Genomic DNA, 24,469 nt, shown 5'->3' with positions numbered 1-24,469 from the left:
GGTCGGGAGGACCGAAGGGGTAGGTCGGGCACCCAAATATGCCGGACAATATATGTATGTTATGTAACTGTATGGTAGGTGGTATGATGGGGGAACTCACTAAGCTTTGTGCTTACAGTTTATAGTTTTGTTTTCAGGTACCTCTTCGTCGAAGGGGAAAGAGCTGGCGCGGTAGCGGCACATCATACACATACATTGATTTCCGCATCATGAGTTATTCTGGGATTTGTACTCTGACATTATTATGTTTTTATAAAATGGTTTCCGGACACGCGACATTTTTATGAAATGATATGATCAGTGAATGTTTTATTTTTAATGTTTGCTAAGTATATGTTTCAAAAATGAAATTTTTTTGGCTCGTATTTTGGGATGTTACACATCAAAATTACATTATAATTTGACCGGATTTGAAACTTATAACAGTAGTACTCTCGCATAGATACAATATCCCGCCCTCTTTTTGTATTAGAGTCTACACAATGTTGATGTCGTGAATAAAAAAAATAATTAATGACGTGTACAAAATGTAATGTTTGTTACTTTAAATAAGATTTATAAAGTTATGATATGTGTACCTTCTAAATCACCCCCGATGTCATATTAAAAAACTTTATTGAATTCAGATTGATCGTTTCTTTGATACCAACTTCTTCATGGTATCAGAGCAGGCTACCCAGATAAATTATCAACCCTAAATCCGGCCCCATGACTGGTGAATCAACTTCAAATCCCAAAAATGAAACGATTGACAGTAGCTCACCGTATTACATTCATGCCTCCGACTCCCCAAGGCAGATGCAGACCAATGATCCCCTCACCGATAACAATTACAGCGATTGGGTCCAAGAGATGGCTAACTTCCTGTTTGCAAAGAACAAGATGGGATTTGTAGACGGAACCATTCCGAAGCCTGATGAAAAGGACGGCACCTACATGCCATGGATGCGATTCGATGCCATGATAAAGGGGTGGCTGACGACATCCATGGAGAAGACCATCAGAGGGAGTGTTAAATACGCCAACACCTCAGCAGAAATCTGGGTTGATCTAAAGGAACGTTTTGGTAAGGAAAGTGCCCCCCGCGCGTATGAATAAAAAAGAAGCTCACCATAACAATACAAGGTAACAACTCTTTCTCGGCCTACTATACGACACTTAGGGGTCTTTGGGATGAGATATCCACGGTCCTTCCCACACCCCGATGTACTTGTGGTCACTGTACTTGTGAGATTGGAAAACGGTTAAACGACTTTCAATAAAAGGAACATCTATATCAGTTTCTTATGGGGCTCGACAATGATTTCTCAACCATTCGAACACAAGTCCTCTCGATGAAACCAAATCCCACACTCAGGGAGGCTTACAGGCTTGCGTCTGAAGATGAACAACAGAGATCCATTGCAGCCTCTAAAGAAAGCCATGTGGAACCTGCTGCATTCCAAACTCGTTCTCGGGAAAGGCGCGATAATGTTAACAAGCGAAGCAATGTGGGAGATAAAGGTGGGCAAAGGGATTCCAAACAGGAGCATTGCACCTTTTATGATCGAGATGGTCAAAAGAAAGAAGGTTGTTTTAGGATTATTGGATATCCAGATTGGTGGCCTGGAAAAATAAAGAATGAGAAAGGCAAATCAAAAGTGGCTCATGTCGACAGTGAAGCATCCAACATAGGAGGACTGTCTGACACTCAATACCAGGTTTTGTTGAAGCATCTTTCAGAATCAAATGACAAGACACAAGGTGAAGTGTCACGTAAAGCTAACATGGCAGGTAAGTCTAATGTGAAAAATGATGACTGGATCATTGATTCGGGCTCGACTGATCACATCGTTCACAAACGTGATATGCTTGAAAATCTATCAAAGGACCATTCTGAAACGCCCATGGTAATACCAAATGGAGAAATCATCTCTGTTGAAGCTACGGGTGATACCACTCTAAAGAGTGGAACTAAAATCGGAGGAGTCTTATATATACCCAAATTTAATTGCAATTTATTATCCGTGAGTTGACTATCAAAGGAACTAAATTGCTTTGTTGGCTTTTACTCGGATTTCTGTATAATGCAGGGCTTACACTCGAAGAAGTTGATTGGAGCAGGTAAATGCGTGCGTGGTCTATATCGAATGAGTGTGCTAAAGGAAGATAGAAGAGTCATGAATCTGAAGACTGATGCAGAAGTTTGGCATTCGAGACTTGGTCATGCCACTATCTCGAAATTTAGTCATATTGATTTTTTGAGAAATGTTTCCTTTAATTTTAAAGACGATGTTTTCCATGCTTGTGTGAAAGCAAAACATACTCGCTCTGCTTTTCCTAAGAGTTTTATTAAATCTAATGAATGCTTTGAACTTATTCACTGTGATGTGTGGGGAAAATAAAGAAAACCTTCAACAACTCATGCAAGTTTTTTTCTCACCATTGTCGATGATTATAACCGTGCTATTTGGGTTTATCTTATTAAAAATAAAGATCAAGCAAGTGATTGTTTAACTAACTTTCACAAGATGATTGAAACTCAGTTTGGGAAGCGAATTAAAAGAATTAGGTGTGACAACGGAGGGGAGTTCACATCCAACAAAATGAAAGATTTTTATTCAGGAGAAGGAATATTATTTGAAACTACATGCCCGTATACACCCCAACAAAATGGGGGTGGTGGAACGCAAACATTGCCACTTACTCGAGACAGCTCGCGCTTTGATGTTCCAAGGAAGCCTACCAAAAAATTTCTGGGGTAAATGTATTGAAGCAACTACCTACATCATCAACATATTGCCATCTAAAGTTATACATCATAAAACTCCTTACAAAATTATTTTTGGTGAAGAACTTGATTATGAGGGAATGAGAACCATAGGATGTCTCGCCTATTACCATAGTACGGTGATAGGGGGAGACAAATTTGAACTAAAGGGAAGACCAAGAGTTTTCATTGGTTATCCTGTTGGCACCAAAGGGTACAAAATTTATGATGTGGAACGTGGAAAGATCGTAGTCTCGCGTGATGTTCGTTTTTTTAAAAAGATTTTTCCTTATATGAAACTAAAGAAAGAGAGTTACAATCAGGATTTCTTTGAAATTCCCACGTGGTATGAAGATACCATTGAAAGTGGTTTTGGTGAAGAGGATCTTCGGGTTGATGAGGAAACCTATTCTTCAAGCGATTTCACAAGGCAAACTGTTGAAGATGAGAGTGAAGTTCATAGCCCGTCTGAACCTCACAAATCAGTTACACAAGACATACCTGAAGAGGAACCGAGTACTTCACCCGTCGACAACGAAGATCAGCCAGCTAGACCAAAAAGAAACAAAAGTCAACCAGCACATTTCCGTGATTTTAATGTTGAACTGCCACCTTCGATAGACCACACTCAAACCGCTCCTGATCAGCCTTCTTTGACGGTATATCCCATTGCTAACTATGTTTCATATGATGCTTTTTCTGACTCACATAAAGTTTACTTGGCGGCCATTACAAAAAATAGTGAGCCCAAAACTTTTTATCAAGCCATGCAGGATGCCAAGTGGCGAAAAGCCATGCAAAATGAGATTGAAGCCCTTGAAAAAAATGATACATGGTCCCTAGAAAACCTTCCGGAAGGCAAACATGCTATTGACTCTAAATGGCTCTACAAGATTAAGTATAAACCTAATGTCGACATCGAAAGATATAAAGCGCGTTTAGTAGCAAAGGGTTTCACCCAAATTGAAGGCGTTGATTATCACGACACTTTTGCTCCCGTTGCTAAGCTCGTGAGAGTTCGTTGTTTTTTAACAGTTGCTGTAAAAAAGGAATTGGAATCTACATCAATTGGATGTTAATAACGCCTTTTTACATGGTGAATTGGAAGAAGATGTTTATATGAAAATTCCACAGGGGTTTTCAAAACAGAATGACACTCGTGTCTGCACGTTGAAGAAGTCCTTATATGGCTTAAAGCAGGTCTCGCGCACATGGTACCAAAAGTTTACTAACGCTTTAGTTAATTTTGGTTACAAGCAGTCACGAGTTGATCATTCCCTTTTTACGATTCAAGAGGGTAATTTGTTTGCGGCTATTCTTATTTATGTTGATGATGTTATCTGTAACGAACTAATTTTACCAAGAAAAAATTTCATTTTTAGTTAACCAAAACCAATCTCATAAACCATAAAATCCCAAAACATTTGTTTTCAAATCAACATTCATTACATCATTGTTTTTCCTTTTTAAAACATCAGAGGGTCCCATACACATCAAAAGAGAGATAGAGTGCAGGCCACGTCATCACACCTTGCCCTTGCCCTTAGGCTCAGAAGTACTTGAAACAAATCAACAACTTGTAAGCGAAATGCTTAGTGAGTTTCCCAGAGCATACCACACACATTCACATACACATATCCTGATAGCTAAATAAGTTATAAACATGCCACAGAAACTATGCAATATGATTCAGCAAGAATGTCATGAGCTACCCCACATGGTCTTTACCTAGGACTGCCATGGGCTACCCCACATGGCCTTACATCCAATGCCATGGGCTACCCCACATGGTCTTTACCTAGGACTGCCATGGGCTACCCCACATGGTCTTATATCCAATGCCACGGGCTCCCCCTGGGATCTTCTATACCAACATCGTATCACATAACATATCAATCCATAAATGAATAACACACACATAACATGATCACATAATGGGCCGACCTTGGTGCCGTAGACCCATAGGTATGGTGAGAAGACTCACCTCCGTCCGATGAATACAAATACTGCCCTCCCAATAATCCGCAACCTCCCAAGCTGAATAATAACAATAATATATAATCAATGATAAGACCTTAAATTACCCAAGGAAAGGCCCGACCTTCAAACTCTACCCCCAAGGCCCAATTACCCTTTTCTTGCAAATGGGCCCCAAAATTCAAGTCCAATATCCTTAATGGGCCCCTTGGCCCAACAAGGCCCAACCAATAAGTCCTTGGCCCAAACAGATGAAAAGGCCTCAATCTTACAGAATTCAATCAAGCTCAATAGCTAATTGAGGCCCAAAGGCCTAAAGGCCCAAAACAGCTTAGGGCCCAACTGAGCTGCGTAGGCCCAGCGTACCTCCCTGGTACGCGCAGCGTACTGAAGATTTAGCGACTACGCGCTGCGTACAGACAGTTACGCCCAGCGTACAACCGTATTAAGCACTTTTCCCATTAAGTGCTTAATGCTCGAATCCCTCACGTCCAAAAGCTAGATCTAAGTTTGAAAAGGTGTCCTAAGGCATAAAGTTGGCAACTTTATGCCCTTGCATGTCTCATACACACCCAACCACTCCATTAAGACCTTTTCAAGGTCTTTTACCAAAGCATGAGGTCAAATCTCTCATCAAGCTTCCATTTTTATACTTCTAAATGACTAGGGGACCTCAGATCTGACTTTCATATCAAAAGGGAAGGCTTAACTCCACAAAAGAGGTCCAAAGTTCATAAAAGGGACAAACCACCAAAACCCTAGCTAGATCTATAGATTAGAAAGGAAAGATGCAAGCTTTTTACCTCCAGAAGCTTTGCAAGATGCTTTTGGTGCAGGATCTTGAAGCACCCTCTTGATCCAAGCTTGCTTGACCACCCCTTCTTCTTGAAATACACACAAAAAGGCCACAAATGCACTCTTTAAGGCCTAAGAATGATCTCACAAGGTTTCCAGGAGTATATGGACGTTCTATGGCTGTGGAGGCTCTCTAGGGTTTAGTCCAAGGGACTTAAAGTTGTTTAAATAGGCCTCAAGTCCGGAAAATGAGGGTTTTGCGTCCCTGGCGCGTACGCCCCGCGTAACTCAAGGTACGCCCGGCGTACCCTGAATCCTCCGCGACCACTTCCATGCAGTACGCTAAGCGTACACTTAAGTACGCCCAACGTACTTAAGGGACCAATTATGCAAAAATTATCATTTCTTAGGGTTTCAAGACATACCAGAATTTTGGATGTTACAACTCTCCCCCACTTGAACTAGACTTCGTCCTCGAAATCTGCAGCTGAGAACAGTTCGGGGTAATGCTCCCGCATTTCCTCTTCTGGCTCCCAAGCCCATTCGGAGCCCCTTCGATGCTGCCATTGCACCTTTACCAACTTTACTTCCTTGTTCCGAAGTCCCTTCGTCTTCCTGTCTAAAATGGCAACCGACCTCTCGACATAATTCAGGCCCCCATCCACCCGAATATCGTCCAAGGATATAAACGCGGACTCGTCAGCAACACACTTCCGAAGCTGAGACACGTGGAAGGTGTTGTGAATCTGACTAAGCTCCCCTGGAAGCTCTAAGCGATAGGCTACCTTGCCCACTCGGGCTATGATCCTGAACGGTCCTATAAATTGAGGCCCCAACTTGCCTCTCTTACGAAACCTGATACTCCCCTTCCAGGGTGACACCTTCAGCAAAACAAAATCCCCCACCTGAAACTCCAGATCTGATCGTCGTCGATCAGCATAACTCTTTTGACGGCTCTACGCGACCCGCAACCGGTCGCGCACCTGCTGAATCAACCCGGTGGTCTTGAGTACCACCTCCGTGCTCCCCATCACACGATGACCAACCTCGTCGTAGCACACTGGGGTCCTGCACCTCCGACCATATAACATCTCGAATGGAGCTCGATCGATACTGGCATGATGACTGTTATTGTGATGCCGACTGGCTCGGCTGCGTTACTACACGTAGGTCTCGTACCGGATACATTTTACTCTTAGGTGACTCCCCAGTATCCTGGAAGACAAAGAAGCAGTCCGTGGTTTCGCGTTCCTTTGTCGAAGCCGATTATAGGGCCATGTCAACGACTGTTAGTGAAGTCCTTTGGCTCAGGTGGCTGTTGCAAGACTTCAATATTTATCTAGCCGATCCTACTCCTTTGTTTTGCGACAATCAAACTGCACGCCACATAGCCAACAATCCCTTCTTCCACGAACGAACAAAACATGTTGAGATGGATTGCTATTTTGTCCGTGAACGTGTGGCTTCCCATGACATTAAGCCGTTGCGCATTGAATCAAAACACCAGATTGCCGATCTCCTTACTAAGCCTTTGTGTGCTGAACGACTCCAATTCTTACTTAACAAGCTGGGCATTCGTGATCTTCATGCTCCAGCTTGAGGGGGAGTGTTGAAATTAATTAGTTGTTATTCCCCTTATCCTAATTTACGTATTTATCCCTTCCTATGTATTAAGTAGATAGTTGTTTTATTCCTTAGTTACAGGAGATCTCATTGTATTTATTCAAGAACTTTATTGAATTCAGATTGATCGTTTCTTTGATACCAAATTCTTCACAAGCTACAAGCTACCCGGAACTCGTAGTTGAATTTGCAGATCCCATAAATAGTGTTCAAGCTCTCAATCAGGTTTTGTATCACCTTCAAACTTTATTTTGTTTCCGTAAAAATTGCAATGTTTGATCCAACATGTAGTCTTTGTTTCATCTGAAGTATACTATCTCACTTTTTTTTTGTTAAAAATAATAATTTAGATAAATATGATAGCTGGAACTCATGTTAATTGGACCATTTTTGCAATTTTGTCTTTACAAATTTACAAAAGATTTGTTAAATCTAAATTCAAAGTGCTACAAATTCACAAAAGATTTGTTAAATCTAAAAATGATTTATTGGTCAACTATAACCACAAAAATGTTATGTTAATGGAATTTTATAAACGACGTGTACACAATGAATAGATATTACGAAATATGAATTATGATTGGCATGACTCATGAGTCACAAGATTCATATGGAATAGTAGGTGTTTTTTTGTGAAGCAAGTAGATCTAAGCAAGAGTTGTATTTTTCTTATCTAAAAAAGAACCAAAGTAACGAACAAGTCCCTGTTTAATAACTGCTATTAAAAAATTATTCAGAAAAAAGTCATAGAAATGATCTTTACAAATTTGAAACCCAATCGATCATCCATTATTCAGATAGAGCATCATGTACAACAAGACAATGCAATATAAACTTTTCTGAATCTTGTTTAAACGTGCATTTATATCGTTTCAATATAAACAAGGCACGTTAAGATCGTTATCAATCGAAGACTTAATCATTGTATTGACCAAAATACCCCTACCGTTACCACTACCATTACTCAAGTGATTGGATTCCATTGAAGGACACCCTACCAAAACCCAAATTATCAACTCTATACAATTCCAACCAAACCCTCTCAGCCTCAAACCTTGCACTGTACTTACGGCTTCCTCCTTGTTCATCATATTCTCCAATGGCGTTCACTTTTCCCGATGCTACCTTCTCTCCCTTCTCTTTTCTTGAAATGACATCTTTCTCCTCATCTTTCAACTTCTTCTTCTCTTTCTTCTTACTCATATTACCTAAACATTTCTTCCCCATCATCCATGGAAGCTTGAGAAATGTGAGTGTGAAAAAGTTGACGACGGCGCATGGGCAGCAACACACCGCAACGCAGTCGGCGATCACCCTCCCTGTGCAAGATCGGCAAGACTTCCCGGACCACTCCACACCTCCGCCGTCGTCCAGTTGGTTCCGGCTGTTTCTTTTGCTGATTCCGGTGGTAGTTTCAGATGGGTAGGTTTCTAATTCACGACCCATCAGAAATCTTGAATTCTTGGTGCTGTTTCAAGCTAAAAAAGATCGCATTATCATCAGTGTGGTTGTGTCTGGGAATTGGGAATATGGGGAAGAGGGTTTTATGCGAAGTTTTTTAGATGATTTTTGTAAGGGAAGTTTTGGTTTGGGGCATGCAAATGCAAATGCAAATCTTGATTCTTGGATTTTCCAAAGGGGTAGTGAAGTCCATGTAATTTAATGATGTGGGACTTAAAGTATATACCTGAAATGGAAGAAAAGGACCCATCAGCACGCGTGCGTCACTATAACGCTTTTTTTTTTTTTTTTTTTTTTCTGTTATATATACATTTTTTTTGCAGGGTAAATTCTATGTAAAAAAAATATTGGCTTTTTTTTTTAATTAAATATTTGATATGCATATTTTTTAAATTAAAAAAGATCCTTTTTAATGTTAGTGTGGGTAAATAAACTCATATTGATGAGACACGTGTGTTGTGTGCCACACATATATGTCACATTTATTAGACTACATGGAGTGGGTGTGTGAATCGTCAAGCTTTTGACATGCGCAGAACACTCCCCTTAGAGCGTGCTAAGTAAGGATGTTATTCGGGTCGCAACCGGATAGAACCGATCCGAACCTGAATAAACCGAAAAAACGAATAAGAATATTTGGAGGAATCAAAAACCGGACCGATTAAACTAATACGAGTCCGATTCGGTTCAAGTATTAATCGGTCTGATTCGGTTGTTACCTGAATAAACCGAATAACATTTACAATATAATTAAAGACCGAATAGTACAAAAAAGAACAGAATAACCCGAATAAACAAGATAACATTTACAATAATCAAAAGAAGTCAAATTATTTAAATAAAAATGTGGGTCGAATGATCCAACCATAGCTCTACAAATATTAAGATCTTCTTCTAGGGGGACAAAACGTCTCGAATATATGTATGATCTATTACAATAAAGTAAATGTTTGTTTAAAAAAATACAACTTTAATACCCCATGTTTAGGAGATTGTATCTCATTGAATATATAACCAAAAAAATGCACGTAAAATATGTAAACAGTAGTTTAAATTGTTAACTACAAGCTGATAAAAAAGATTGAGCAAATGAGACAAATAACGAAGACGCTATGACAGTTCGAAATTGCCCTAATTATGACTTTTCAATTTCTGATTCGATCATTTAGGCCCGATTAAGACATTATTTGGGTAAGTTGGACCAAATAACTCGAAAACCGAATATGCCTAAAATACATACATGAGAACCGACTCGAATAGCTTATTCAATCCTAATTCGAGTTTCAGTTACAGTTCGAGTTTTCGGTCCAAACACTCATCCCTACACTAAGGGGGTGAGCCAAGCATTCCTCGTTAGCAGCTTATCGAAATGAGAGAAAAGAGAGAGTACAAAAAGGGTGGAGAAAGAGTGTTTTTCAACTGATTCGTGACTTATTTTTTAATGCATATGAGATGGTTAGTATGTTAGTAACTAAAAAGTTAGAAACTCATTTGCCCAAGTTCGAACTTGGGCTTCTACTCTAAGACGCAATAACCGATTCGTGACATGGCGGTAAAATTTAAGGAGTTACTCGTGCCCTTCTGAGACTCCAAATAGGCCCGCTTCTGCTTAGGTGACATGTAAAAAAATGATGGGATAATATAATATGCACACCACCATTTTCTCAGTCTTAAGGGTTCATTTAAGATACCCTTTGCAAATAAAATAAAAACGTGTGGTTAATATGTATTTATTTTTCATAATTACATTAGTTTCTAGCTTTAAATAAATTAAGTAGCATTATTAATATTTTCATGAGTGTAAGGAGAGGAATGATTTAATGTCTATAATGTTCATATTATAATCATTATCCTTGATTTATTATAGGTAAATAAATCAAATTTAATTGATATAATGAAAGTTAAAAGTTATTAAATTCTAAAAGGGCTAAATAATATCTAAAGTTATTATTATGTTCTTGTAAAATTGGCTATTGTATTTTTTTCGAATGGGAAATAAAAGACTAACAAGTTATGGTAAAATATATTAGGGGAAAAAGGTGAATTCACAAGATAAAAACAGACCATATATTTATAGTTTTGCATTAATATTATACCAATCTACTATAATAAATGAAGATAATTTTGCCACATGTCAATATCCAATAAGTTTTGACACTTATCATTTTGGGATAATTTTTAAATAAATAATATCCACATGTCAATTTATGGGTTTTTCTAATTTTTAAAATTAAAAAGCCACATAATACTTATAGTTATATATGTAAAGTATAAATATAATAAATATTATATTAAATTGCAGATAATATGTTTCTTCATTCCTTATTTCAAAATTTTATTTTAAAAAATAATTATTATTACATTTTAATATTTTATTTTTTTTAATCAACTCGTGTAATACACGAGTTTTACACCTAATGTAGATAACATATATCATCGGTGGATTTAAAGCATCATGAACAGAAAAAAGCAAAGTCAAAATTTATCAGGAAAGAAAAGTTACCATTTTAACTAACTATTTACTCTAGATGGTATGGTTATAATTAAATAAATCTATATAATTTCTATGTAAATGTTTATTATCATCATACTTTGTAATCTACGAGTTTGTTTATATATATTTTTCCTGAAAAAAAAAAAAGCCTTTCTCAAGTTGTTTATTCTAGAGAGTGGCGAGGCTAAGTCTAACTAATGTGGGTCCAATGAGCCATTTAATTTTTTTAATTTATCTAAAAATTTTATAGAAAATTTGTAGTGAGCTACCTTAAAAAAAAAATTAGGAACTACCTTACATATAAAATATGTGAATTTGTATAGAAAACTTTTTATAGTAAAATTAGTGAACCATATAGTTTTATATTCTATACTCACCGTAGAGGAAAACATTTGTGCCAGCATACATTAAAAAGATCTTAAACGTGTAATGGATTGGCTGGAGTAACATATTTAAACATTTGTTGTTGTTGTTTTTTTTAAATCTTAATTCAAGATAAAATATTTTTAGCAAACAAAAAAACAAAAACTTGTACATAAGACAAATAAATTGGCACAAACTTTTGAGCGATTATTTATTATTTTAAGGCGAGTTATGACAACTTTAAATTAATTGAAAACGATCACAATTTCCCAAAACTCTATTTGTTGTATGTTTTCTTCCTCACTGAATTTTATAAAAGGTCGTGATTTTGTAAAGGTTGGATGATTTGAAAAAGGTAAAATATAAATAACTGAGCATTCTTTTATGTAATCTTTCGTTTTTAAGATAAATATAAGTTTACTAAAAGTATTACTGTTAGTTCCATAATAATGATAAATATAATAAAGTGGTAGATTAAGACTAATGTTATAAATATTTTACAGTGATTATTTTTAACGCAACTTGTATGTAAAGTTAATGCTGTATTTTTATAGGTATACCAATATAGATATGGGTTAAGCTATTTGGACCCTTTTTATTTTCTTAAAGCACCCCTTAATAATTACTTTAACTTTTTTCCTAAAATAAGCTAATCATTACCAAATAATTATCTTTTTATTAATTATCATTACATAATATTAGACTCTCATGATTATTTTATATTTTACTTTAAATAAAACTAATCATTACATAATAAAAGGGCCCAATATAAATATTTGTTTATAGAAAAAAAAAATATCATTTTTATAAAAAAGTATTAAAATAAAAATATATTTATTTTTTTTCAAAAATATAAAATAAAATATTTTAAACAAAAAAATTTAATTTTTTTTCGGTTTTTTAGTGCAATTTATCAAGATCATTTTTATATAAAAGCATAATAATAAGTGACTTCAAATACGATATAATAATAATACTTAGTTTTCATTTAAATATTTAATATCATTTTATTTTTATTTTTTGGTTTATATAAATATTAAAATATAGAAAATATTAAAATATATAGAAAACGTTGACATGTTGTATTATTATTTGATTATAAAGAATAAAATATATAATAAATAAAAAGTTTATAGGAATTAAATGATAGGTACGAGTTAAAAAAAAAATAACTTTTAGTAATCATACAAGCTATTGATATTATAAATGCACGGAAATTTATGTCTAAAAAATCATTAATGAGGGGTCCTCTAAGAAAATCTGGGGTCCAATTAATAGGACCCTATATATATATTGTGATTTTAATATAGAAAATGGTATTGACAGCTTATGATGAAAATAGCCCAACAATGTTCACAAAGAAATCACTTTCTTTGCCATTTTATTCTTTAAATAACATATGTCAAAAGAAAAAAAGTTCTTACAATATACGTACATATTTTACATCTATGCTTTTTCGAATATTACTATTTATTTTACATCCCTTTCTTTACATACTTTGACTATTTATTTGACAAAAGTTGGAGTATCATCACATGTATTTGATAATTCTTGTTAAATGACATACGTAGCCATACATTTGTATAAAAGGGAAAGCGTATCTCTAACAGTCTCACGCGCATCGATCTAATGTCAAAACATGATCAGTAAGTTATAGAACACCATCGATTAAGAGAACTTAAGTTTTGACCCCAAGACATCCTAACATTTGGAATCTCTTCCATGGATCGTTGTAAGCACACTAAAGATATCATGACTTTCAAAATAATATGTTAAGGCTTAGACCATCTTTATCCCAACACCATTTTTTGCAGCTAAAATCGTGTTAAAATGGTGCAAATAATAAATTTATCCCCAACTGTAACATTGTTTGTATACCAAAAACAATATTTCAAATATATTATTTATTTAGCTTATTCAGATTTTCAAAAATACTCTTTCTATCTGTTAGTTTTTTTTATAAATTTGTCTTACATATTTTATGTTTAAATAACTTTAGAAACTATATTATCAAACAAATAGTGCACTAATACTATAACTATATAATTATACTAATTCAAACTATAGAAACTCAGACCTTACAGAAATAAATTTAAATTAGGTATGAATAAACTCAAATTTGAACGATAACAAAATGACATTTGAGCTGTTAACATTAAATTGATGTTAATGTGTAATATAACACCAAAATTAATACATAAAATGATATTGGGTTGTAGTTTTACATAGATCTTTTACAAAAATGGTTTTGGGTTGAAGTAGTTTTAGATAGTTTGTAGGTTGTACACCAAAAATGATATTAGTAACAAATATAATGGCTTATGATGTGCCCTTCTAATAGTATAGATACCAGGCCACGCACCATAACAAAGTTTATATTATGGAAATTAAGCTTTCAAATTCAAATACCATAGTTGAATTGAAAGACTAAACTAGGATGAAAATAATAGAATATGTGGGACCTCCGCACGTGGGAAGAGGAAAAGATAGACAGGCAGGTAAGCATAGAAGCCAAGTTAGTGAAAGGAAAGCATGGTTGGTGGTGTCACGAAATCACAATTTCATTTGTACCATCTTATTTCAGCTTCCTTCTTCCCCCAACCATCATTCCCAAGTCTTTTCACCCCTTTTTTTGTTGCTTTTCAAACTTTGGCATATTCTTTCACTTTTACTTTTGGTTTTATTTGTACTTTTATTCATTTTAGAATTTAGACAATGTATTCTTTTACTGATTTATGGTAATATATCTTTGGCTTATAATAATAAGATATAAAATATGTTATCATTTTACGTAAACTAAAAAAACAGAGCATTGAAAGTTGTATTATAATAACCAAAATGCCCGTATTTCATAAACGGATATCAGAAAAAAGAAAGAAAAAAAATCCAAATTTAGTTAGTTTCATATGTAGTTTCAAACTCAATTGATGTGGTCATCCTATTTAAAGTGTTATTTTATCAATTTCGAGGATATATGTATATGAAGAACAACTTCACAAATGTGGATATGAAGAATAAGAACAACTTTGAAGATCTACATATGAAGCGGAAGAAGAACAATCTCCGAAAATACGCATTTGAACAACATATTCGAATATCTCCATATGTAGTTTATGTTGTACGGTTTGTTAATACATGTTATATGTTTCATAAATATTGTCTTTAGTGGTATCTTGTTCTTCATTTACTCTCAAAAACTAGTTTCGAACATCGGCTAATGAAGAACAAGTTGTGCAACTTTACATCTAACCACATTCAATACTCCTTTTTTTTTAGCATTTTTATGTAATCTATATATGATCAATTGTTATATATTTCTTAGTAACGTTATTAGGCTAAAGGGAGTGGTGACACTCCTAACACCCTGCCACATCATTTTTTTTCTGCCATGTCATTTTTTGGCATGCCACCTTGCTAGCATCTTTTTCTTAACATTTTATAGGGAGTAGTAGCACCCCTAACATTCCTTGATTTTTTTTATAATTTTTTTACCAAAATTAAATAAATTATATTTTTTAATACACAAACATTTAATATTAAATAAGTTATATTTTTATAAAACATAAAAATTTAATATTAAATAAAAAGGTTTCTATTTTTGGACAAAAAATACTAAGTGGTTGAAACTTTGGGGACCAAATGTGTAACTTTTTTATTTCTTCCTCAATAATTCTCTGTTAAGGAACGCATCTTCTTCCCCAATTCGTTGATTTGAAAAAAAAAAAAAGAGAAAAAAACACAAAAGGAAAAGAGTCAATCAGAATCTATCTTTTCTTCTCCAACTTCTCTTTCCTCTCGCTAACCAAGTAGCGATCTTAGCATGACGAGTCTTGTGGCAAAACTAAGGGGGTGGTCCTGGCGAGCTGCTGGCCTCTCTTGGCGAGCTGGAGGCGAGGGCCACTCCCTCCAGCCTAACATGGTATGTAGTAGTATCTTATTCTACTAAATGGAATTAGTTTATCCCGAAAAAAATCAATATTTATTTTGGAATATTTTATTGAAGCGAGTGCCAACTAGATTAAACTTGGCTAATATAAGTGACTAGATACCTACTTTTTTTGCAAATTCGATCAAGGAGGTGATATCCCTTCCGATTAGCGATTTACTTTTTATAAATACAAATTTCTTTTTTACACCTCCTTCAAAATCCAGGGGTGGGTATCAACCTCGTCTCTTGGTCCTCTTTCTATTTTGTTTGGTAGCAAATAAGAGGAAACTATGTTAGAGACTAATATGCACATGAGTAGCTATCAACCAAGAAGTAGAATTCCTTTCCTGGTTGTTCAAAGTGATAGATGTTTAAAAAATATGTTGGAAAACTTATGTGTATGCAATTTTATTTTGATTAATAGATTTTAATGTTAGCCAACATACTATTTGATCCAATGCAAAGGACAATCCAACATGTAACTAAGGTGTTGTTTGTTTTGGAAGTGGTTAAATGTATTTTGTATTTTTCCATGTTTGCGGAAGAAGACGTGCACTTGCGAAACGTCTACCCGCCAGAAGGGAAAAGTGCTCAAAAAGTACTTTTGTAGAAAAACAAACGAGGCCTAAGTGTTCAGGTTTTATTTATTTGTTCAAATCAAACGTATGGCAATAGGCTTGGATATGTGAATTGTTATCTGAAGGCCTATCCCTACTTTAGGATCTTAACTTTGACGTATATGTTGATAACAAAGTTGGACAATTAAAGAGACTATCCTCCTTTTTACATCTAGTTGTTCAATTTAATATGTGATCGTCTTCTTGGGATGGTTTGCAAGCATGCTCTTTAGGTCATCCAACTTGTCGTTTATCTATCAACGGTTGCATAATGACCAATATCATGTCAGTTTATTCTTAATCAAAAGGGTGTTAAAAGATTCATCGACTCATGGCAATAAACTTGATAACACTTTGTGTGGGGACCAAGGTGCAACCCAAATATGGCCAAGTGAATTTCCAAAATAATGACAAAACCATTATCACGTGAGCATAAGGTAAACAAGAGCATTGTCACCAGTGTTGTAAAACTCGCCGAGTTGGCCGATTACTCGACCGAGTACTCCCTACTCGGCTCGAGGCGAGTTACAGAATCCGAGTACTCCCCGATTGGCCCCTCACTGAAGTGAGCAGTGTTGTTCACACACATGTTATTATTACTACATATATATCTTAAATTTTCAGTAATTATTCACGAAGTGAGACCATTGTGTGTTTTTCAGTTTTTGTATATTCACGTGTATCTAATTTTGTTATATATTTCAATCATCTTGTGATTTTAACTTATGATTTTGACATATATAATTTCCCTAAAAATATTTCTACATGAATTACCGAATCCGAGTACTCTCGAGTACTCTTTACTCGACAGTCGGCCGAGCAGGTACCGTGTAGCGAGTTCTACAACCTTGATTGTCACTACCAATAGGGATGTTATTTGGCCCGGAGCCGGACCGGAACAAACCGATCCGAACCCGAATAACCCGAAAACCGAATAAGGGTAACTGCATGAACCGAAAACCAAACTGATTAACCAGTATGGGTTCGGTTCGGTTCGGGTATTAATCTGTCTGGTTCAGTTATTATCCGAATAACCCGAATAACATATACAAGATGATTAACGACCTAATATAACTGAAAAAAACCGAATAAACCGTATTAGGATTCTATAACCCGAATAACCCGAATAATAGAATAACAATGTACTTTTATACATCAACATAAAACATTCAAAGACTAACATAACACAATAACACATTGAAAGAATAACATTTACATAGTAGATTAATATGACGAGAATTAATTTATTACTTGAGTTTTTTGAGTTGGAGCCCAATTTTCCATGACTAGACAATAGGAAGGGTCGATTTTTGAAAGTTTGAAACAAGAGGAAGTATCGACAGAAGTGATTTTGAGTTTGGAAATAGATAAGAAGATTGGTCGATTTTGAAACGACGAGAACGAGCATAGGTTTTTTCTGTTATGAACGACAAGGACAAAAGTATGAATCGTGATTTTGATTTCTATCGATCAGAGAAAGGGGATGAGGAATGCTTATTCAGGGCGGGTATTTAGAACCGAATAAGCTCTTATTTGGGTGAACCGAACCGAATAACCCGATAACTGAATAAGCATAATATAGATACCCGAAACCCGAATCAGATTGCTTATTCAGGCCTAATTCGGTTCGGTTCGGGTTTTCGGGTTTTCGGGCCAAATTCTCATCCCTAACTACTAATATGGATAACTTTATTCTTATATATTAAGACTAATTTTTTTTCCATTGCTACGTACTTCAAATTAGAACTTTGAGATGGGTTATATCTGTAATGTTGAACTTGCTAGCATTCTCCTATTATTTTCATCCTCCACCCAAAGAGTGATCTCATGCTTAAAAGTTGTTGCTAATGATAAAAACAATGAACATATTTTACAAAATAGTTATAGGTATAAACATTTATAATATATTTACCTCCCTTAAATTTGGGTTGAATATATCATTAGGCTGGAGGGAGTGGTAACACTCCTAGCACATTGTCACGTAGGTTTTTTTATTGACACATAGACTTTTTTATTGCCACCTAAGCTTAGCATTTTACATTGAAAAAGGTAGGGAGTAGTAGTGTGTCATTTTAAATAGGTTTTTTTTGAAAAAGAAAAAAGAAAATAGCAAAGCCAATAGTTTTTGTGGTCAAAAGTGCAGCAGCCAATCAAAGCAGAGCTCTCTCTCTCTCTCTCTCTCTCTCTCTTGTTAAGATGGTAGCGAGTGTATCTTAGCAACCCCTAGCAAGAGCTAGGGGCGGTGTGCAACGAGCTTAACGACTTGGTAGTGAGCATGCTTAGCAAACAACTCCCTTTAGCTTTATTGAACCGTGGAGCGGTGATAGCTTATTTTATTTCCTTATTTTTATTAGTTTATTTTAGTATTTTTAGCTCTTTTTATTAGTTTTGCATTGTATATTCTTTATTTTCTTTATCATGGATCATTTCGGGTACTTTCTATTTTGCATTAGATATTTTGCAGGGTTTTGGAGCTCATTGCGGTTGCGGTTTGACTGGAGTTGGGCTTAGTGGGATTCTTGATGCATTATTGGGCTTTACGGATCCATCAAAGGAGATTTGGGCTTAAAAAGTTGAAGATTTGGATGAAGTGGGCTTTTGAAGATGGGTCATGGAGTCTTATTTTGGGCATGAACTATCCATATTTAATGCTTGAAGGTGATTGGCCAATTTCAAATCATGTGAGTCATGGAGGGGACCAAGGGAATCTTGGGTAGTGGAGTGGGTAGTGGAGAAGAATGGACCAATAGCATTCCAGCAACACTTGCGAGGGTGGAATCTCAGTCGCGCGGGTACCCGCGCAACTGCACACTTTTAGGCATTTTGGTCATTTTGTTTACCATTTACCTTGGGGGTTGGATCTTTCAGCACACTTCGATTTTCCACCATTGGAGAGGATTAGAGGCGATTTTGGAGCTTGATACTCATTCTTCTCATCTTTCTAAGTAATTGGTAGTTTCTTTATGCAAAAACACTTTTGTGATTGTTATTTTGTTGCCATGAGTGGCTAATTTCTCTATTTTGGGTAACTTTGGCTAAAAACCTTGGATGTTTGTGGGTTTTTGAAGGATTCATGCTTAATTGTCATTTATCTTATGTTTATGATTCTAGTTCATATTTCTTATGCTTGTTTAATACTTTGATCATGAGCTTGGTATTTGAATGAGCAATTGTTGGTTTATTTATTTGGTTTAGCATTGAATCATTGAATTTACTTAGAACAAGGGCTTTATGATGGTAGAAATCATCTCTAGCTTATGAATCATAACTCCTTTATGGATGTGTAAGCATTGACATCCTCTAGGAATTGGGGATTCCTTCATTCTTAAGGTTAATCAACTTCTTGGGCTCAATTGCTTCAATTGGATCCTTGATTTTGATTAAGAAGGTGTGTTGTGGGCTTCCCCAACCTCCATATTACCTATGAGGAATCTTGGCATATCATGCTTCATGATTGCTATAACCAATTTGGGATGAATGATAAGTTTCATGTTGAATCCTAATGATAAACACACAAATGTTCATTGTGTTGAATTGCCTTAGTTAACCAATTATCTCCAATATTTGAGCATCTCACCATCTTGCTTAATTGCAAGCTTTTTAGTTATTCAATTATTTTAGTTTTCAAGCAATTACAACACCCCCCCCCCCTTAGTTTAATTGTAGTTAGTTAGTTTATTTACACTAGTTCTATTGTATTGCATTGGTGATTGAATACAACCATTTTCCCGAGGATTGATACCCCTTTTTATCATTATATTACGTTTTATTTGCAAACAAATGGTGTAATTTGCTTGGTGGACTTGACATCCCACCAAGCGGGAAAATTTATTAATGATTGTTATGGGAAATTTTTATTTGGAAGTACACAACACATTGATTGTCTATGCACTGTTGGAAATCATTACATCATATCGCCCCAAGGAAGCACACTCTTGCCTATTTATCATGACCAATATAGTGAAGCCAGTTACATGTAGTAGGTAAAGCACAATAGAGGATAGTCATATGTTCTTCAAAGTTTGACATTCAAAATGCTTTGTACGCATATACTGGTATATTATTTCATTTGTCTTATTTATTCTGCATTTCGAACACATATTCATAATAAAATTATGATAAAAAATTTCATGATATGCGTTTGTGAAAACACATCCAATGGAAATGGATATAGCAATATCATATATGATGGTTAAATCTTGTAAATCACTAATGGATTCGTAGAGCTTTGATAAAAAAAAACATGTCCATGTATCACCACTTTTTGACTTGCCCATTCCATACGTAGGGGCAATATTTGATTTTGTCCTTTTATGACTACTGCAAGAAACATGGTTCCTAAACATTTTCATTTAATTAAAGTGGAAAATATGTATGAAGACTAATCATTGTAAGCTTGTCGTAAACATCTAAAGTTATGAAATAGATGTGTTAAAAACTTTAATATGATAAACATATACCTTTATGAAGCTAAATATTACTTCATAATCGATGGCGGAAAAGAATAGCTCTGAGCGTGCTCGTCAATATTGATGTGTGTTATGGCGTCTTCATTCACCTTCTTCCGATTAGGACAATACATAGTACTCATAGTTAACTTTTCTGAGACCATAAAAACTATCATATTGTTCCACTAGCACCCGAAGAGGTTCTAGTTTTGAATCATTTAGTAACAATAACAATTTTGCCTATTTATCTTCAGAAACATCCTTGCATATAACTTCCTGTTTCCCCCTTTGCTTTGTACTTTGGAGGAGCATACCGACTAACTTCCATTTCTGTTTCATACATAATAGTTGATAGTTGGATTCATTGTAAATGGTTGTGTTTGTTATATTATAGGAACATATTGACTACTTTTCTCTTGTACTTCGTACATTGGAGAAAATACTGACTACCCCCTCCCCCTCCCCCCCCCCCCCCCCCCCCCCGCCTCTTGTGTTTGGTACATTGGAGGAACACACTGACTATTTCCCCTTTATTTTTCGTACGAAACAAACTTAATATATTATAAGAGGTGGTATATTGTGTTCAATCTTCGGAGCCAATATATTATCCATTTGATTGCTAACAGCGACCCATTTCCAAGTAACCAATTTCCACCCGATCTATTACCATTATATTTTATTTTGGACAACATTAACAACATACAATGTGTTGGTTAGGTTAGGGTTTGTAGTGGAGATCTGGATACCAACTTGGATCGTGATATCACTTTCCGAACTGATATTTCTACCCTATGTCTGAGTTACAAGAAATTCAGCCTAGGATAATCCAAGTAGACACTTACGTTTCTAGGCACAGAAAACCTAAGCCAATATGCTAAAGGGTTCTGTGAATGTGTGATGAAAAACGAGAGCTCAAGAACGTAACCCCCTTCTGGAAAGGAAGAGTTGTTTATATATTAAACACGATTAGGGTTTCATTAGGGTTGGGCTGTCATTAGTTACTTTGGAAGCAAGTAATATTAATAAGGATTAGGGTTACCAAAACTAACGACTACCCCAGCCAGGGGCTCTGCCCCTTGGACCCCTCTAGGGGCGCTGCCCCTAGACCCCGGACCCGGGGGCGCTGCCCCCGGACCCCCGACTAGTCGTCGAACCGGCTTCTGATTCGATCTTATACATGCGTGCACTCCGCACAACCCCGTACATATATTAGAGTACAAATCATGAAGCCCCTTAGCTCACATGTTAGTTCCAATTACTTAAAATGACATGGTGACACTAAAATCACCAACACAATGTGTCATCGTCGGAAACAAACAACGAGCACCACCTACAGGATGTCTCACACCATAGTCTTCGACTATATCCATTACATTATGCATCCTAGGAGGTTGGTAATTTTGACTAATTTGCAGATATGGTATTTTGAACTACAAGTATGCAAAAGAACTCAAAATAAGTAAATATATCAAATGATGGACCCGTTTTGTGCTTTTTTAAGACTTCTATGAAGAGTGTGGACTTGGGATGAGCATTTTGACAAAAAAAAAATGAACAATTGATCCGGTTATCAATTCTTAATTTTTCTCTTGTTCAGTATTCGGTTATACCGGTTTTGGGATCACCGGTTTGACGGTTGCGTAAACCAGTTCCAAATAACAGGAACCGGAAGTGTAAAATGCTTCAACTATTTTCCCCTTGGATCCCATACGATACGGTAACTCACATCCTTTCTAGTTAAACCTCATTATTCCAATCTCACATCCTTTGGATGTTTAGCCTTTGTATCTACCTTGGCTTATATTTAAATTTAAAAAAGTATCTACCTTGGCTTATATTTAAATTAAAAAAAAAAAAAAGTCGAGTCAAGAGCTCTCGATCATGCATGTTTATTGGTCATCCCCATGGCATGAAAACCTTATGTTTTATTGACATTGAAACACGTCAACTCTTCAATTCCCGTGATGCTGTGTTTCATGCATGAAGATATATTTACATTTAAAGTTTTAAATACTCACAAAACCAAGAGCAAGTTAACCTCTTTCCGTTTCATGAAAAGTGTCGTTGCATACACCAATTATAATCAAATAGTTATATTTAACTAACATCTTAATTATTTTCAACTAAATCTCAAGATAAATTATTTTCAAAATAATATTATTTGTAATATATATCCAAAGTTAGATGTTAACAAAAACAACCCTTGCATTTAAATCAAAGTACCAAACAACCCCCTTTACACATTTTATGCACTAACAAGTCCCTTATATTCGATTCTAGGAATTGTCACTTTTCGGTTTTCGGTTATTCCAATTCCGGTCCAGTTATGGAACCGGACACACCCCTAGTATGGACAATACGTTAACAACTTCTAATTATTTAACATAAACATTAAAAGTTTGAAACGTTTTTTGAAGTTCGAATTTTAGTATCAAATTGAAATTTCGAAACACACTTTTATCGGGGAAAAAGGAGTTCGCAAAATGCAACCACTTCAATATTTGTGACATTTGCACGATATTTTTTTAAATATTAAGACTAATGTCGTAAGAATCATAAAATTTGCAAAAACCAAATACATTTACTACACAATTAGTTATTCTAGTTCAAACTTTTTGTATACGATATTTTGTAGTGGGCTACGTAGAGTTTTAACTAGCAAATACATTTCTGTTCATATGAAAGTGGCATAGATTCATACCCTTCAATTCAAACATTTCATTTTCGCGTGAGCAACTACACTATAGTCATTACGATTAGCTAAAACCTGAAGTAAAAATAACAATTAACAAGCTAGGCGAATGATTGTTTAACAACCGAAAAAAGGTGATGGAGAGTTTGATCGATTCAGGATATAGATATCAAACAAATCACATAAAATTTAAGAGAATTTGGGGGAAGAACACTGAAATAATATTACCTTAAAGATCAAGATCACCATCCAAATCGAATCTGCAACATGTTAGCAATTTGCGAATCAGAAATGCCTGCCACCTTCAATTAAATGGGTCTGGCTTTTGAGTTTTGAGTCGAGGAGATGATCATTGTGTTGGATTTCTCATTTGTCGACGAAGAGAGAAACTGAGAGAAGAGTTGAAATGGATAATTAATATGTCTAATTTCTTCTGCTTCTAAAAAAAATATGTCTGATTTCTTAATGTTAAAATGAATCTTGGTAAGCAATAATGGAGGAGATGTATGAAATTTTCAATTAATTAAAAAAGTATTATATTGATTTAAAAAGGGTTATCTTGCCAGAAGGATATATTGATAATTAATTAAATAAATAGATCTGTTACTTAACATTTCTGGTCGTCTTCCCCATGACCTCCCCTCCACACATAGTTTTTGTCCCACACGCTTCGGTCTCTTTCAGTTATAACGTGTTCTAAAAAACAATGGAAAGAGTAAAGACAGAGAGAAAAGCATAATAATAGCTTATTTAGAAGTGCACTAATCATTATAGAATGTACTTTCTGTATGGTCTCTAGAAAAAAAAAATTAATATGTGAGATTTACTTTACTATGTAATACTGAAATTGTTCATGATATTGTATCAAAAAAACAATGTTTTTCAAGTTCTTTTATGTTTTTGTATCAAGAAAAATATCTTTTTTTGAAGATTTCTTATTATATGAATCTTCAAAAACCATTTTCACAACAAAAATACTAAAACAAAGTTAGAGGTTGTGAAAGATTTTTATAGAAGCTCTTTCAAAAAAAAAAAAAATGATTTTTATAGAAAAAAAAAGTGTAAAAATGAGAAAAATTAAAGCTCTCAACTCTAACATTCAAAATTGCCATTCACCACATTTTTAAGACATTTTTTTATTTTACTTATTATATATATATATATATATATATATATATATATATATATATATATATATATATATATATATATATATATAGGTTTAGGTTCTATGTAAAACAAAAAACCCTAAAAATAAAAAAAATGCATAAAAAAATACTTAGAGATCACAAAACTTTTTTTTGAATTTTTTTTATAAAAAA

At 35.0% G+C, this 24,469-nt stretch overlaps 3 protein-coding genes across 4 annotated transcripts; 2 read left to right on the top strand and 1 right to left on the bottom strand.

Moving 5' to 3' along the window:
- Positions 1-708: 708 nt before the first annotated feature.
- Positions 709-1,098, top strand: LOC145158325 (uncharacterized). Its single transcript, XM_079077240.1, has one exon. The coding sequence runs from the start codon at positions 709-711 to the stop codon at positions 1,096-1,098; it is 390 nt and encodes a 129-aa protein (XP_078933366.1).
- A 188-nt stretch (positions 1,099-1,286) lies between these two features.
- Positions 1,287-2,384, top strand: LOC145158324 (uncharacterized). The gene is made up of 2 exons (XM_079077239.1): positions 1,287-1,889; positions 2,073-2,384. Exons 1-2 carry the CDS (start codon positions 1,287-1,289, stop codon positions 2,382-2,384), a joined length of 915 nt encoding a protein of 304 aa, XP_078933365.1.
- A 5,450-nt stretch (positions 2,385-7,834) lies between these two features.
- LOC145160550 (uncharacterized) lies at positions 7,835-23,618 on the bottom strand. Of its 2 annotated transcripts, none has more exons than XM_079079794.1 (2): positions 23,376-23,618; positions 7,835-8,622 (listed from the first exon to the last, which is right to left on the bottom strand). In XM_079079794.1, exon 2 carries the CDS (start codon positions 8,588-8,590, stop codon positions 8,105-8,107), a length of 486 nt encoding a protein of 161 aa, XP_078935920.1. In that variant the 5' UTR covers positions 8,591-8,622; positions 23,376-23,618; the 3' UTR covers positions 7,835-8,104. The 2 variants fall into 2 exon arrangements, with proteins under 2 accessions (XP_078935920.1, XP_078935919.1); XM_079079793.1 differs by having other exon boundaries at positions 7,835-8,831; positions 23,376-23,617.
- Positions 23,619-24,469: the final 851 nt, after the last annotated feature.

The sequence above is a fragment of the Lactuca virosa genome, chromosome 2, assembly GCF_052849685.1.
Source record: "Lactuca virosa cultivar CGN04683 chromosome 2, Lactuca_virosa_CGN04683_v6, whole genome shotgun sequence".
NCBI lineage: Eukaryota > Viridiplantae > Streptophyta > Magnoliopsida > Asterales > Asteraceae > Lactuca > Lactuca virosa.
This window is presented reverse-complemented; position numbering and strand designations above follow the sequence as displayed.

Bases quoted from the DNA above. Each gene is read 5' to 3' on its own strand.
- LOC145158324 (XM_079077239.1), top strand. From the start codon at position 1,287: ATGGGGCTCGACAATGATTTCTCAACCATTCGAACACAAGTCCTCTCG. The intron at 1,890-2,072 runs GTAATACCAAAT...TGTATAATGCAG, and splicing joins ACCATTCTGAAACGCCCATG to GGCTTACACTCGAAGAAGTT.
- LOC145158325 (XM_079077240.1), top strand. From the start codon at position 709: ATGACTGGTGAATCAACTTCAAATCCCAAAAATGAAACGATTGACAGT.
- LOC145160550 (XM_079079794.1), bottom strand. From the start codon at position 8,590: ATGGGTCGTGAATTAGAAACCTACCCATCTGAAACTACCACCGGAATC.